Source organism: Anopheles funestus, chromosome 2RL, assembly GCF_943734845.2.
Source record: "Anopheles funestus chromosome 2RL, idAnoFuneDA-416_04, whole genome shotgun sequence".
Taxonomy (NCBI): Eukaryota; Metazoa; Arthropoda; class Insecta; order Diptera; family Culicidae; genus Anopheles; species Anopheles funestus.
Genome location: NC_064598.1, coordinates 35,712,495 through 35,727,760, shown reverse-complemented (window position 1 = coordinate 35,727,760; position 15,266 = coordinate 35,712,495). Strand labels below are relative to the sequence as shown.

The 15,266-nt window shown below is 43.6% G+C and overlaps 3 protein-coding genes across 13 annotated transcripts in view; 2 read left to right on the top strand and 1 right to left on the bottom strand.

Moving 5' to 3' along the window:
- LOC125774682 (GRAM domain-containing protein 2B-like) overlaps nucleotides 1-12,724 on the top strand; it is a 31,737-nt gene extending 19,013 nt beyond the window's left edge. For all 11 annotated transcript variants that reach the window (XM_049444849.1, XM_049444848.1, XM_049444851.1 and 8 more), the window contains 6 exons: nucleotides 2,679-2,840; nucleotides 8,558-8,763; nucleotides 8,835-8,938; nucleotides 9,013-9,403; nucleotides 9,472-9,863; nucleotides 9,948-12,724. In XM_049444849.1, coding sequence (XP_049300806.1) covers nucleotides 2,679-2,840; nucleotides 8,558-8,763; nucleotides 8,835-8,938; nucleotides 9,013-9,403; nucleotides 9,472-9,863; nucleotides 9,948-10,232 — 1,540 coding nt within the window. In that variant the 3' untranslated portion in view covers nucleotides 10,233-12,724. The remainder of the gene's footprint in view (nucleotides 1-2,678; nucleotides 2,841-8,557; nucleotides 8,764-8,834; nucleotides 8,939-9,012; nucleotides 9,404-9,471; nucleotides 9,864-9,947) is intronic.
- Nucleotides 1-13,954, bottom strand: part of LOC125774675 (ras GTPase-activating protein 1) — a 44,633-nt gene extending 30,679 nt beyond the window's left edge. Inside the window, exon 1 of the mRNA XM_049444830.1 lies at nucleotides 13,848-13,954. The gene's annotated coding sequence lies outside the window, so the exon portion shown is untranslated. The remainder of the gene's footprint in view (nucleotides 1-13,847) is intronic.
- LOC125774723 (uncharacterized) lies at nucleotides 13,939-15,257 on the top strand. The gene is made up of 4 exons (XM_049444897.1): nucleotides 13,939-14,323; nucleotides 14,447-14,575; nucleotides 14,644-14,905; nucleotides 14,982-15,257. The coding sequence occupies exons 1-4, from the start codon at nucleotides 14,143-14,145 to the stop codon at nucleotides 15,124-15,126; spliced, it is 717 nt and encodes a 238-aa protein (XP_049300854.1). The 5' UTR covers nucleotides 13,939-14,142; the 3' UTR covers nucleotides 15,127-15,257.
- The last annotated feature ends 9 nt before the right edge of the window (nucleotides 15,258-15,266 follow it).

Genomic DNA, 15,266 nt, shown 5'->3' with positions numbered 1-15,266 from the left:
TTCTTTACGATGGCAGATCGTTCTAATGAAGAGGTGACCTATTTATCTTTAATTACACATCCGATGCAAGGTCGTGAACTAGAATGTTGAATCTTCCAAATAAACTGCAACGTTGGACCATAGGTCTGGGAAGCTATCTGTATCATTCCCGAGACCGTAAGCAGGTCCACCGTGCGCCATCATCCCAGACTGATAAGAAACGGAAATTGCTCTTGTTCTATCGCCCAACAGCCATCAACAGCGTGTGGTGGCTAGTGAGTGTACGCCTCTGCATGCAAACACGTCGATATAATGATATCAACGCTGGTACAGCAGGTCACAGGCGTTCGGGTTTTTGGCCATAAAACACCTTGACACCTGGCACTTTTGTGCTTATCACAAACCCATCTGTTGACGATCGCTGCATGAGCGTTATTCTTACGTAAATCCGGCAGGAGGCATTGTTTGCTTCTGTTCTGTGCAGTTTCTACCACACAGTTGGTGAGCTGGTTGTTTGACGGAGGACAATGTGACAATGTTTTGACATGCATGACAGATAGTAGGGGTCGTTACGACGTCTGTGTCAATAGTAGTATATTCCACTACGTGTTGAATTATAATATTGCCGCTGTAGCATTAGAACAACTTCAACTAGGTACCTTTCTTTTTTTTGGTTTGTAAAAGTTCTTCCTTTCGCGGTTTCGATCCTTGATAGCCAAAGAAAGCCGAACGGTTTGATGGAAACAGGTTGGGTGCTTAATTATTCAACGTAAGCGTTTCATAATTCATGGTACCTGCCATTTCGGTGGTTGTACCACTTGGAAAGGCGTGGGAACAGTTGCCGTTTGGGTTTGGAGCTGTTCAAGAGCATCAGGAATCGTCGGCGCGGGGAGAAAACCGACAAAAACAAAACAGTTAAACAGTCCCCTTGGGACACCATTCTGTACAACATTTTCACCGTTTGACACTAGGAATTGGTCGAAATAGCAAACATCAACAAGTAACCAACATAGGACCGAGCCATAACGGTCGCGGTATCGTGCTATCGGGACATTCCGAATCTTGTTGTAGTGGAACGTGAACAAATCGTAAATATTCCGCTTGCTACTCTTCATTTGACCGGTTTTAGATTCTTGGCGGGTTGTAGATGAGCGAAAAATATGTGTATGTGGAACCGAAACCGGATGATCGATCGTTAGTGTATTCAGTGTTTTTCGCTTATCGTCGATAGTAGTAACCGTTGACGGTGTTTTTTTTTTGGTGTAGGAAACGACAACTCACCCAAGGGAGGTGTTCAAGAAGCAAGCGAACGGACATACACTGGGCCATGTAAAACGTTGGTTTGAATGGTGATGTTGAGTGGCTAGTGGAAAACACCTAAAAACACGCTACAGCTCTTTGCAACAGATTGTGTTGTGTGTCTGTTGCCCAGAGTGTGTTTGATCAAAGCCGGGATCATGTTGTGTTTTGTGCAAGGTATCGCTAGTATGAATCACGGCGGTAATAGCAGCAACTCTTCGATGGTACGCAGCAACAGTAAACTCGGTTCGTCCGAGGCATCGTCCACGTCATCGGCATCTTCTTCGTCGCCGGCTGGAAAGCGTTTGTACAAAGCACGCCGCATTATGCTCCGCAAGTCCAGGTACCGAGATGACATGATATATGTGGCATTCATACAGAAGCCGTTCTATTTAGTTATATTGTGGGAAACGAAATGTATAAATTTGGATTATTCTTTAGCTCATCAGAAAAAAAAACCTCCAATTATGCTATATGCCGGCGCATTAACTCCTCGGGGCCATTGAGAAGTTAACATGACAGATATCGGTACAAGGTGTTATGGTGCAAAAATAGTAACGCTCAAGGAGTTCAAATTTCGTCATCAAAAAAGATAATTAACGACCCTCACTCTCCTTCTCTCTCTTTGACTAAAGTACTACGTACCATGACTCGATTGGCGAGGGTTTTTGCTGGCTCCCTCCATTTTGCACTGGCTTCTGTCACCTGTGACACACACACGGGAGGGCAGCTGCTAGACCGGCGTGCTCTAGTTTCACCAATATACACGTGGCAGATCGGGCCCAGTAAGAAGGATAGCATGGGTGGGTTATAATCCTATTACACGGCCTGTATTTGATGCTTCCGACGCTGGTCCGACGTAGCAGCTCGTGCATGGAGCTATTTTTAAGAATGTAGTATCCACCACCTTGACGATGCGTAATGCTCATGGTGTACCTCATTTGGTACGCTGGTCTATCGATTATACTCTTCCCATTCCTGAGGTACCTAGCCCTGTTTGGTAACTCACACCGATATCGGACAGTTCATTGTCGCGTCCCGTTTTGCTAATGTCGGTCTAGGTTATACTTTACGAAACCATCTTCCTACGGTTACGATGTGCGTTAATATGCGCAAAGGAAGAGGAAGAGTTGGGCCACTCAAAAGTTATATATTCGATGTAGTTCGTGTAGCAAACGGGTAACGCCACATGTTATGGAAGGGACGTTTTGCATGCATACATCATCCTTTACCCGTATAGTAATTAGCTTGTGCTTGATTGTTTATGTGTTCTAGTTGTACGTTATACAATATGTACATGTTTTCTTTCTCTTTTTGTAATACATATCAGTTTTGCATAAACTATCGCACCATTTTGACACAGAGTTTCGTTTTTGTTTTCTCTTTTTTCCCCCGCACAGATCCGCCAACAGCGTTGGACTGGGGACGCGTCCACTACCACTGTCCTCCACGATAGAACCTCTCAGCAGTGTGGAAACCCCCGGTGGACAACCGGAGGGTGCGGCCCACCTGAATGTACTCTCACGCAGCCCTAGTCATTCGACAGCGAAGAGCGATCCTAAGTAAGTAACGGTTGCATACCTTCAGGGGTGTTAATTTAGTATGCGTGGCTTAAGTAAATTGGGTAGTATTAGAGCAGGGATGACTCACTGGCCGAATTTCTCCCAAGTAACAAACGGTTTCCAAGTGTTATCTGTTTGATTTAAGGTGTGAATCATTCAATGCGATAAACGCATGTTTGTAACGCACCAATCGACTTATGACTAATGGCGTACGATAATACTGCGCACGAGTCATAAACTGTATGGTACGGGTATCTTTCTGTATGCAGAACTGTTAAATGAAATTTAATAAAACTATTTAATTATTATTGATAATGTATCTCGTCAAATTTCCCTTCCTGTCCAATCTTGAAACCTGGTGGCGAGTAATAGCGTGTCTAAACCCCGAGTCGTCGCTTATCAGTCATTGGTGTCACCTGTGTGCTTCACCAACTCGCCAGGTGTGCAACCCGCAAGACACACCTTTTCTATCTCGTTTCATTACGTATCAACGTATGCAAAAAAAAAGCACACAAAGGTTCTCTCTATCTCTCGAGCAGCAGGAAGAAAGGATTACGAGGATGTCTCACGTAAAACCAGCAACCGGAAAACATGCTTCGCGATTGGTTGGTTGCAAATTTCCACGTTCCACGTGAGCAATAACCTGATAGCTTATCGCTATTTTTCCTTTCGCCCTGTATAATCCCAACGAAGGCACGAGACCTGTTCATGACGGCCAGGTGTGGACTGTTTTCACAAAATGCTGCAGCTTCTGATCGTATCAAAACACTCCCCAATATAGTGTATCGATAGGAAGAAGGAAGGTGGGACATTGCGTTTGTTTTTATCTCAAAATAAAGGCAGGTGATGTGCCGCTAACGCGCGCAGGGTTTGTTACGTTTGCACCGCAATTAAGCCGGGTATGCCCATCTTGGGTACAAACCACCGGTGTGCTGTCCTTATCGCGCAGAAAAGAAGGTGTTGTGGCCGTCCGCGTATCGTTGGCGAATAGAAATAAAATACTTCCGCACGCAGCAGTGGGTCAGTTCGGGAATAGAAACGCAAGGAAAAATGTGATGATTTAGCAAATATGAACCGATCGCATATGATTTCTATTTTTCGTTTTGAGCAATGCCACAAAACTGTCGACTAATGGCCGAAAAAATAGGGGGTTGGATAGGGATTTGGTTTTATTGCGCTTACACCCATCATATCGTCCCGGGTTTACGATGGGGCGAAAAAAAAACAAAATTCTACTTCGATTATTGGTACTATAGGTCGGAGGATGAACTAACCATCTACACATACGCACACCCGCTTTCGTTCCTGCACCGCAGAGGATGCGATGCGATAGTGGCATCGTATTGATAAGATAATCCTTATCAAAAAGCGAGAGGGAAAGATGCGTACTATGGTTGGGCTGCCGGGTGCCGTTGTTTTTTTTTGTGGATTGCGATAGGAATCGAACTTTCTTAGCTAGACTTCTAGCGCTCAAACTGCAAGATGACAGTTCAGTTCTCAAGTGGCATCAGGATCAGTCGGTAGCGTCGCGTGTTTGGCTCAAACAGAAATTGCCACAATCGCACGGTTTCATTCAACTCGTGATCGTGTGACGTGTGAAAGCGATCAGGCTATATCCTATTTACAGCCACCGCCATTGTTTCGCATCCGTAAATGCAAAGTTGTGCCGCAGCGTTTAGAAATAGTGGTTGGTTATTGTTTATAAACAGTGCGATCTGTCATTGTGCAGACGTGTGATCGTGTGTGTGTTTGCTATTGTTTTTAATCGCAGCAGCACGAGAGTAGACAAAAATGCTCTATGCGCATCGTGTGATCGTTTTCTGAAATTAAACATGCCCCGAGCAAGATATCTACCGAGCAGACCGACAATGGCCTTTAGTTATGTGGTTGGCCGTGCCCCACCACCATCACTGACCGTGTTTGCGTGATATTTAGGGCCGGCATTATGCGCTCACAAATCGATTGCCGAGACCGCGCGGACTTAATTGACACCGAAGTGCGTACTCAGCCGACGGTGTCGAGACACCAAGAAGTGCATGTTGAACAATTGCCGCCAGCATGAATTCAAGTTTAATGCGTTGACGAACGGCAAAACGGTATCATTTTTCCCCTAGTTTTATCTTGATGTGTGCTCGCGTGTGTTCCTATGTGTATGTGGAGCTAGTTTTCGGTGGTTATCAGTGAAATAAGTTAAACATTTGTCAGCTTGTTAACAAAATCAAGCCCTTTATAAAACATTCTTCCGATTGCAATACTTTTTCCTCCCGAGCAGTCCAACAGCAGGAAGTGGCACGGGCACGTTTCACACCGCACAAAACGTCAAGACGAGATGAAATACTTCTTTTCCTTCGTTTGCTCGTGCGTTGCCTTCTTTGGTTTTTGTGTGCCATGTTTGTTGTTGTTTGGTTGCTCCAATTCTGAACCGATGACGACGGGGCCTTCGTTGAAGGCACACACTTGTTGTTGATTGAAATCGCTTCCAACCGACACACACGTTTTGGTACGAGAGCGCATCACGACGATTAGACGCCGACGAGAAATTGACATTTCTTTCATCGCAGTGAATGGAAAATTGACTTGGCCGCGAAAAGGTTTCGTTTGTTGATTTTGTTATCGTGGTGTTGCAGCTACTGCCGGCATTGCACTTGCGTCTGGAACCGCTAGTGGATATTAATCGTTTGAAGTGTGTGCATTTGTGTTGCTGAACGTGTGTCGTTTATCGTCGTGCTGTTGGGTGCAATGCAATGATAAGCTGTAAACTGTGATCTCGAGCGTTTTGATACAGATCAAAAGGAGCTTAGAAGAGATAGAATTTTCCATATTGAAGTGTGGATATTGAGTGTGGAGTGGTGAAACATACAGAGCATTGAACGTGTTGTACAGGGATCGTTGTCAGAGTACGGATTCTTAACTCTGTTCCAAGATGCCTTTAACTCCAGCCTTTTCGACACCGAACATCGCTACCAATGATGATTCGGAAGGGTCCGGTGTTCGGTTGCGCAAGCACAGCGCACTCTATCGGTAGGTTACAAGTTACAATTAAGAACAATCGAACTATGACAAGTTAAATATTTCTTTTGATATATTTGTGTACAACAAATACTTGTTTTTTAATGATCACGATACCATTCTATCGTTGATCATTATCAAATACCACAATTTCGCCAGGGGTTAGATAAGAAAGGCGCGAAGAAGTAGTAATCTCTACTGCAATTGCGGATCTGTAGTATACTGCACTAGTATTGACTTAATAAAGTGGGATAATTCTGCCGGTGTCGGTATCTACATGACAGGATCTGGTATCAAGTCCAATAAGGACCGTACTCCATTTACGCAGAACTGACTATCTTCCTGCGGCTAATTAAAAATCAAGGAATGCCAGAAATTGTAGCTCAAAATCTTGTGGTTTTTGTGTCACAAAAGAAGAAGAATTCTGCGAATAACCTGAACGAGTTCACTCAAGAGACACCTTGTCATTTTTTTGAATCAGGATTTGAACTCAATCATCAACCAATACTGCTATTGGCTCAAGAGAGTCAGCCGTCCTTCAGGTCCTTTTAGACTTCAGATTTCAGGAAGGTCCTTTCAGACTCCAAATGTTGGTAGTGTGTAACAAAGCGGATTCTAGTGCCACAGTACTGCCCCTCCCATGAAGTAATATCGCGAGGCCATTCCGTGGGAGGGTACAAAGAGGCCAAGGAGTCTTTTTTTTACTGAGTGGGAATCTTTTGAAGATTTCAAACTCCTTGTAAAAAAAGACTCCATTTCTGGTGTCTGAAGGATAAATAGTTGGAACAATGTATAAATATTTTTAAATTAAAGCTACATTAATATTGCAATAGAAGCATGAAGTGTCAGTTACATTCATGCCCGGATATGATGAACATCACTGAAACAATGAATCCATTAGCCCATTAACAATTAAATTCGAATCACCTAGTTCGTGTTGGGCGCCAAATGCAACGTTTCTTTTATTGTAACATTCGTGAAGCAAAGGAGACCATCCACGTCCGGGGTAATAAAATGGTGCATAAACAATAGCGTTAATAGCGCGGGCGAGACATCATCAATCATGTGAATCATGTCGAAATCATCGTAGAAGAAGAAGGTGTGTCGCTTTCATTTATCCGCAAAGTTTCGGTGATTAGGTTAAACATCCATCTCCTTAAACACGGTAAGCTTCTATTAAACGCTAAACGCTGCATGTTTATTTGCTTTAGTTTCCCCTTTTTGCTTTTACTGTTTTACACCTGACGAAGACATTCTTTTTTGTTGGGTGGTTAAACTCAGACTAACCATCGTAAAAACCAAAAAGAAATCTTTATGCTCATCTGTGATGTCATAGCTTTAAAGCTGTCGATTGCACCCCGATTCTTTATCATTTGGAACGTCGAAACGTTCGCCATAATCGGCTTATTGGATCATTGTGGAGTGCGTATATTACTGTGCCGTACACTCGGAATTGAATGTAATGATACTTTTGCGTAAATTGTTCCCAAGTCAAACCAAATCTCGAGAGGGTAACTTAAGTGGAATTGAGAAGATGTTTTTTTTTCTAAAAAAAAAATATAGTTACAGACTTATTTTTAATGCATGGACAAATCAACCTATGTAACCTTGAAATAGAAAAAAAAACATACATATTTTAATGAAAAACAAAACCTCACCTAAATTTGTTTCGTGTGAGCTTAAAAAATTAATTAAGTTCAATTTGTGGTCAGACACGCGATAATCCGCAAAAGAGGTAGAATTTTTTCAATTCGCACCCGGTCACGATGTTGGGGCATTCGGGGGGAACACCTTTATCAGTTAGTTTATATTTTAGCAGGAATGTTAATACCACACTAATGCTGATAGTGGATATCAGTGGATAAGCGAAGTTGAGAAGATGAAGTTTTCATTTTTTTTTTTTTGATAAGCAGTATATAGAAGGTACGCTTGTAATTACTGTTGTATAATCGATTCGGGCATACGTTTCACTAACGTAGTTATGCGATTATTAAGGTTGTAAAATGTTTCGAGGAAAAATTAATGCATGCTCCCCCCGTTTGCAGCTCTTTAGCAGTTGCTTAAACAAACGATAAATAAAAACCGCCTCCGACGCGTTAAAAGTGGACCAATTTGACCATTAAATCTGTTATGGTTTCACTAGAACTTGTTATGCACGCAAAGTGAAGGAAAATGGTCATAGCTGGTAACTAGTAAACCAGCGGGAAAATAGACGTCCAACCCCGGCACCCCTGCAGCTACTAATCAGATGCAAATGGAATGTAAATTGAATTAGTACATCTTGTTACGATGTTGTATCTTGACACCTTTCGCAGGAACACACACGTGTGGCACTATGCCGTCCGCACCGTGTGTCCGGTATCGAATAGAAACAGCTGTTCTTGATTGGCATTCCCAATCGGTCTGATGATGATGATGATGATGCTACTGCAGGCCGTATGCATCCTTTCTCATCGATAAATAATGGACGGTGCATGGTCTGGATGGTCTGTTCCGCATCGATTGTAATATTATTCGCTCGTTGATCTTGACCTTCGTCGCGTGTGCGGTGTCGGAAGTCAATAAGGGCGTACATATCGGTACAATGCAATCCCTCCAAGGTCGTTAGATAGGGTGAGGGTGATTGGAAAGCGGGAAAGGAAGAGAATGAATGCATTTTACTGTTTCTAATTGGTGTTTTTGTTGTGTTTTTTTCCTCCTATTAACAGATCGCTCAAATCGCTATCACCGTCGGCACGGTCGTCCACGATACGCAGCTCTAGTCCACATCCACTGAAATCGTTCAGCAGCACGCGGGACACCGTCGACAAGCCGGAAAAGCACCACAAGAAGAAGGAGGGTGGTATATCATGGGAGCAGAAAAAGTTTGCCCAACATTTCGCACAGGTGCCGGACGATGAGGTCGTGCTGGATTGTAAGTTTGTGAGCCATTACTTCTTGATCCACGTGAAAAGATCGATCGCTAAGTATCATTGCTTGTTACAGATTTTTCCTGCGCTCTTGTTGGCGACATCCTCCTGCAGGGTTATCTTTACATTACGCAGAACTATTTCGCCTTCTACTCGAACGTGTTTGGCTATGTAACGAAGGTAAACATCGTACCGATGATGGGCAACACTGATATGAAGCAAAATGATAAAATAAATCTCCTTAATCTTCTCAGCTACTCATCCCGACCGTTTCCGTGCTGGACATATCGCGTGAGAAGACGGCCTACATGTTCCCGAATGCGGTCGGTGTGAAGACACGCGACGATCGGCACGTGTTCGGAAGCTTTCTAAGCCGGGAAGCCGCCTACTATCTGATGTGCAGCGTGTGGGAAAGGGCAACAACGCCAATGAGCGACTCGTTGGGCAGTATCCAGCATAGCCGGCTGGCACCGTTGCACGCGGAAGGTTCGGAAGGTTCGTTGGATGAGGACAGCAGTTGCTACGATGGTAACGAAAGTTCGTTCCACGGGAAGGACGAAATGCCCGATCTGCTCGACTCGGGAGACTCTCACGAGAAGCAGTTGAATATGACCGAAGGTGGCGGTACGAACCATTCGTCCGATGGTGAGTTTGTTTGAATGTGTTTAATGGTTTGAGACATTTTAATTCTTCATCATCGCTCCTTTTCGCAGATTCCACCGTGCTGCAAAAACAGAAGAAACTTAAAAAGGAACTGCTGCTCAAATCGCCCGCAATCGTGAAAAGTCCGGCCATTCTCAAGGTGGCGGTTGCGGCCGGTGCACTGGAAGGGTTGAAGGGTGATAAAACGATACCGATGCTGGCGGGTGGTTTGATCGGTGATGGGATGGGCGGTGGTGGTACTGCCCGTGGTGTTTACGGTGACGGTGCCGGCCGTAGCAAACTGTCCCTTATTAAGCAAAAGCTCCGGCACATCCTTCCCTCCGATTTTGGTATTATACACATAGGATTAATATTGGCTGTCCTGCTGGCTCTGTTTTCCTGCTTTCTGGCGTACAAGATTCACGCTTTACAGGCCCGTCTAGCCGCGCCACCCATTCGATTGGTAAGCTTGGATTGTTTTTCTGCCCCCCCCCCCCCCCACGTGTAAGATCTGCTCATCTAGAAAGATGCTTCTCTATATTTTCAGGGTGACGATACTGACTTTTATCTCGATGTACTCCGGTGGCAGAAGCGATTGCACAGCAAGAGCAAGGAGGAAGCTCAGATCGTACTAAACTCGAACCTGGAGCAGATCATTAAGGTGCGCAAAAGTTTGGAAACGCTCTCACTGTTGATCCAGGACTCGGCGACGGAAGGTAGCGGAGCGGACGAACATGGGTTACTGGGCGCAATGATTGCGGACGGTGCCAGCAGCGTGCTCGAAGACAGTGGTAGTTTAAATCAACAGTACTTCCACGAGGACGCTACATAGCAAGCTTTATGAGTAGGGTAGGCGGATAACGTTCGGCATGAATGCTCCCGATAGCAGACAGCACATGGAACCTTACGTGTAAGAAACCCATCAATGAGAGAATAGAGAGAGACAGAGACAGCAACAGACAAACGTGGATCGGGGAGATAAGTTGCCGGCAACGAGGAAGAAAAGACCACAAGTCTTTGGGAAATGTTAGGTGTTTTGGTGGGAAGATATGAAATGCGTCGCTGTGGGCGCATGTGTGATTTTGTACCTTTAGCAGAACGTGTTTCGTTGTTGATCTTTAATTTATTATTAACTTTTTTTTCGTGACGTTTAGTTTGATAACTAATTTAATAGAAACAAAATAGATACAACCTAGTGAGAAGCGCACTAGCTGAGGTGAGAAAGTGTAGTGCGGGGCGGTATAGTTCACTCAGAAGATGCATTTAACGCAGCAGGGTTTTGCTGAGATGATAAGCCACGGTATCTACGAGTGATTTGTATTTGTTTTAATAGTTAAAAATCCGTAAAACTAGTTCGATTATGATGATGATGATGATGATGATGATGTGTGTATGTCATCGTTTGTTGGTCGTTGACCATCAAAAGTAGTAGCTTTTTTATATACAGTACATATGCGGGTTGCGGGACAACACTCTACAGAACAGAAATGCCAAAAAACCGCCACCGCCACGATCATGCTTTTCTTCCCCGTTTTTTCCACCCCCCGAAAGGACACCAACTGTGTGGGCCGCCGCTTGAAGTTAGTTCCTTCAAACAGGCAAACTAATAGCAATATAATAGAACGGTTAAAGCAAACATTCACCGAACGAGGGCCGATATGATGGAAGATGTAAGGGAAACATTGTCAAGTCAAGTAGTATCCATATTAGCCTACAGGAATAGAACTAAAAACAACAATAACCTCCCAACCGCGACGAAAAGCGTGCGGAAAACAAATTCTTGTTTCGTTTGCTTTTGCTACCCATCTTAAAAAGGAAGATAAACCCGCCCGCCGCCTAACGGAACCGTTTTTTTAGGGGCCCGCTAATGTATTTTTGTACGCGACTAAGCGCAATCAGCGTGTGCACGGTTCCGCTTGCCTTTCGGTTCTTTCTTTTAGTTTTGTTTTTGAAACCATTTATCTCGATATAGCAGTTTGCTGACAAAATAAAAAAGAAAACCGCGTCGATTAGATTTACATACAAAAACGGTAGAACAAACGTAAATGTAGAAAGTGTAGGCGAAAGTTTAACGAAACGTTTGCTCAACAAATGAAGGGTAGCAACAGGATGAATAGCGGTTTTTTGGAGAGAGTTTACAACCATTTTGCTTGCGAATGTTTTGTGTTTCTCTCGTACCCTACTTACGCTTCATTGTGTTGTAAATAATTCGGTTTTCTTTTTATTGACTGTCTCCGATCATGTAATTCGTCATCTATTGGTGCCATAGCTTATCGTTTGGTTTTCCTCATTAGCTCAATTGGATGAACGAAATGGAAGGATGCGAGGATGTGTAGCGCGTGTAGGGTTTTTAAATTAATAACACTAGACAAAACAAAAAAACTTTCAGTTTCGAGCGATCTTTCGGGGTCCCTTCACTGTCTGCAATAAATTAGGTACATTGTGGTGTGATCTTACGTGCGGAAACGTCCTCGTACGTGTATGAATGTGCAATCGAATTGCATTTCTGTGGACATTACTATCGCAAACAGGCAGGCATATGCAGCAGTAGAAGCAGAGCTTCATATCAATTATCGCAAAATGGTCACGACACGGTGGGAACTCGTCAAAACACAAGCACATGGCGCACAATAATATTTCGAATGGGAACAGGGTACTAGCTGCTCGGCTAGACGAGTCGTTGCGTTCTATCAGTAAGACCAAAACGGGACATGGGCTAAGCCCGCTATAGCGAGATAGGAGAGGTAAAGCAAGTGAAGAGACTTAAGGCCTGGGAAGTGATCAATTAAGCAAAACAAAATGGATTGGGAAGTTAAGAAAGATGAACCGTACTAGAAAACAAATGTCTGTGATATGTATGCAAACGTACATGAAGGAATGGAAAAGGGGAAACCTGAACGGAACGGAAGAGAGGGGCCACTTCTATTCTGCAAGGAATTAACAACAATGGCAGTGACAACAGTGAGGCGACTAGGAAAGAACATAAGCAATGTAGCAAAGGAAATGGGCGCAAATCACAGAACAAACGAACGACAGTGCAAAGGAACACCGCCAACAGTTTATGTTTCAACTAAATCGGGTTTTTTTCTGTTTTTGTATTCCCTGCCCCCTCATATTGCTATCCCCACGCTTATTCCCTTGCTTTTGGAGACTTTGTTGGTTAGAGGTGTTAAGAGAGCAAGAAAACATACAGGTGGTGTTAGAGAACACCAACGTTCGTTTTTGACTTATTTCGATTTTATTTTTGTTGACGGTATGTTACGATGTAGAAATTAAAGACATACGAAAGCAAATAAAACCGTATCTTGAACTATGAAAAGCACATCAACATGTAGCTGCTTTGATGGAGAGTAAATGGAAAGAAATTTGTCCCTGTTCTATTGAAGGAGTACAGCTTGGATTTTTGGGAGTTTGACGTGGTAATTGCAGTATCCGAAATATTACAATCTAGCAATTTGATCCCACGATGATCATTGCATCTTTCTCGAAGACTGACAAGATCCACTTGTCTATCGACGAGACTCTAAACTTTGCTGTATGTCTAGACGCAACCTAGGACGTCAAGCATGTGATGTTTCTAAAATTTTTCCTCTTCGGAAATTATTGCCAAAAGAAGTAACTCATCTCAGAAAATTTTTCCATATCGTTTGTAGAAACTGGTCCAGATCATGCGAATATAAAATCTCAAAGCTTTCCTCCCGTCTCTAGGGCAGTGGCAGGCTGCTTGGAGGCCCTTAGCAGAATGGATGTTGAGACCACAAAACTAAAGAAGGTAACAAGATCGACAAACTTCAATGAGGACGGTTTTTTTTTTGCATCCACTTCACTGTGCCCGAGCCGTCCGGGGTTAACTTATGGAAGAACTGACCGAGAGGCATTCTCAAATTCTTTCATTTTCGGGCGGCCCCTATCCGCCACTGGCAAATCGAGTCTCAATAGTCGTTAATTATATTATTTGTTTGTTAAATTAATGATCACTTAAGTGTATCGGTTATGAAACACTTTGGTCATACCGCTCATCACCATCACAAAACCGTTTTAACCGGTGTCTAATTATTAAACAAATGCAGGTTCCAATTGCATTAATGCCGCTTGTCACTAATCATCTGTGTGTGTGTTCCCCACGTAAAACCCGCATTTTTACACAGTGTTAACGAGAAATGAAGTTCCGATAAAGTTTTCCCGATTGCAACATTTCTGGAAGCAACTTAAGTAGTCGCAAGTAAATCCCATTGCCTGACGGGAAAAAAATTGCATCAATGGCCGATGTTTCATTTCCACTTCCAACAAGATATGCTTATCATAACGAGTAGTAGTGTAGTCACTCGGTTTGTGAATATTATAATTACAAAACGAAGGTCCCACTTTCGCCAGCATTCAAGTCTACCGTTTGTTGTCGCAGAGTTAGATAAGGGTTGAAATAAAAAAAATAAAACACAATGCGTACCTTTGTATATGTGCATCCTCCAACAGCCTCGCGAGTGGTAGTGGCCAGATAAAAGCAGACGACCGAACACAGCAGCACAGCATCTCGCTGCAGGCATCTCACGAGTTTTCACCTACCTTTTTTTTGTTGTTTTGCTAAAGAGCTCATCCAATCTCACCACTCTGCACGGCGGTGACAAAAGACAATTTCACTCGCGGCAACGTTGGTCAGTTTCTCTTTTGGCGTTCCGCGTGTCCATCGAAGGAAGAACACGTTCGGGAGTAATTTCACTTTCGTTTGAATTCACTGTGCGACGATGACTGATCGTGTGTTGACGGTTGCGTGTTGTTTACTGCCGGTGTTGCTGAGTGTGCTTGGCGTTCTGCCCAGTTTGGGAACTGCACTTTCAAGAACAGGATCTTCCGAAGTTACTGAGGATATTTACAAACACGATTGGGAACCTTCGTCTGCTGTGGAATTACGAGCCGTGTTACGCTGTAAGTTCGTTGAATTGTGAAATATTCACTTTCTGGCAAAACTGTCTTCACTGAGGCAAAGATTAAAACAGGTTTTGTGGCATGACTAATACACTCACTACACTTTGCGTCTCCATCCGATAGCACTGGCCAAAACGAAGGAAAACGACGATATTCATGCGGAAGGCAAGCAGCTTCCTTCCTTCTCAGCGGCTCCATTCGGTTCTGCCAATCCATGCAAATGTCTCCACGGAATCTGTAGCTGCTGTTTAGGTAAGAACGAATATCATCCAGTGCCCTATATTTCACTTTTCACTGCTCCACGCATTTTCCTCTCACAGGTGTTTTCAGCATGAATGGGTGTGCTAATCTAACCTACATTCCGGAGGACTTTGCCTTTGAGTTTCGCATGATTTTCAACAATCGCGTACTGACGAAGAATCGCATCAGCGGCAAGAACCCGAAACCGATCTGCGTACATCCGCCCCGGTTTGACTTCATCGAAGTGTGTGCTAACTTCTACGATGTTTACTTTGTCGGACGCAACATGCACGTGTGCATGGAGATGAACGGTAACTTTGAGGGTTATGAGCTGTTTTCTAGGTAAAGCCATTCTTAAGGAAAGGATCCGGGGAGGATATGCGGATTTGATACGAAGTCTTTTTTTTTTGTTTCGCAGATCGTTCAATTGCTTGCGGATAGGTGACAAGGGTGTGAAAGTGATGAAGCCAGGTGAAACGGTCGGAGGATCGATCAATCCATCGCTTGAGGCAGAGATCGATGCCGGTGACGATATTGAAGATTACGATGAAGCTGTCGTATGAACTGTTGTTTCGTTTGAAAAATAAATTTTCGTTAAAGCATAAGATGCTCGTTTTGTTGTTAAATTACAAAAAAAGCATTTAAAAGTGATTTATATTTAGCCGCCGAAACTTGTTTATCCGGCGCAGAGCTCTTGCAAAAA

Coding starts and splice junctions, on each gene's coding strand:
- LOC125774723 (XM_049444897.1), top strand. CDS start 14,143: ATGACTGATCGTGTGTTGACGGTTGCGTGTTGTTTACTGCCGGTGTTG. Junction 14,324..14,446: donor ATTACGAGCCGTGTTACGCT/GTAAGTTCGTTG, acceptor TCCATCCGATAG/CACTGGCCAAAACGAAGGAA. Junction 14,576..14,643: donor AATCTGTAGCTGCTGTTTAG/GTAAGAACGAAT, acceptor TTCCTCTCACAG/GTGTTTTCAGCATGAATGGG.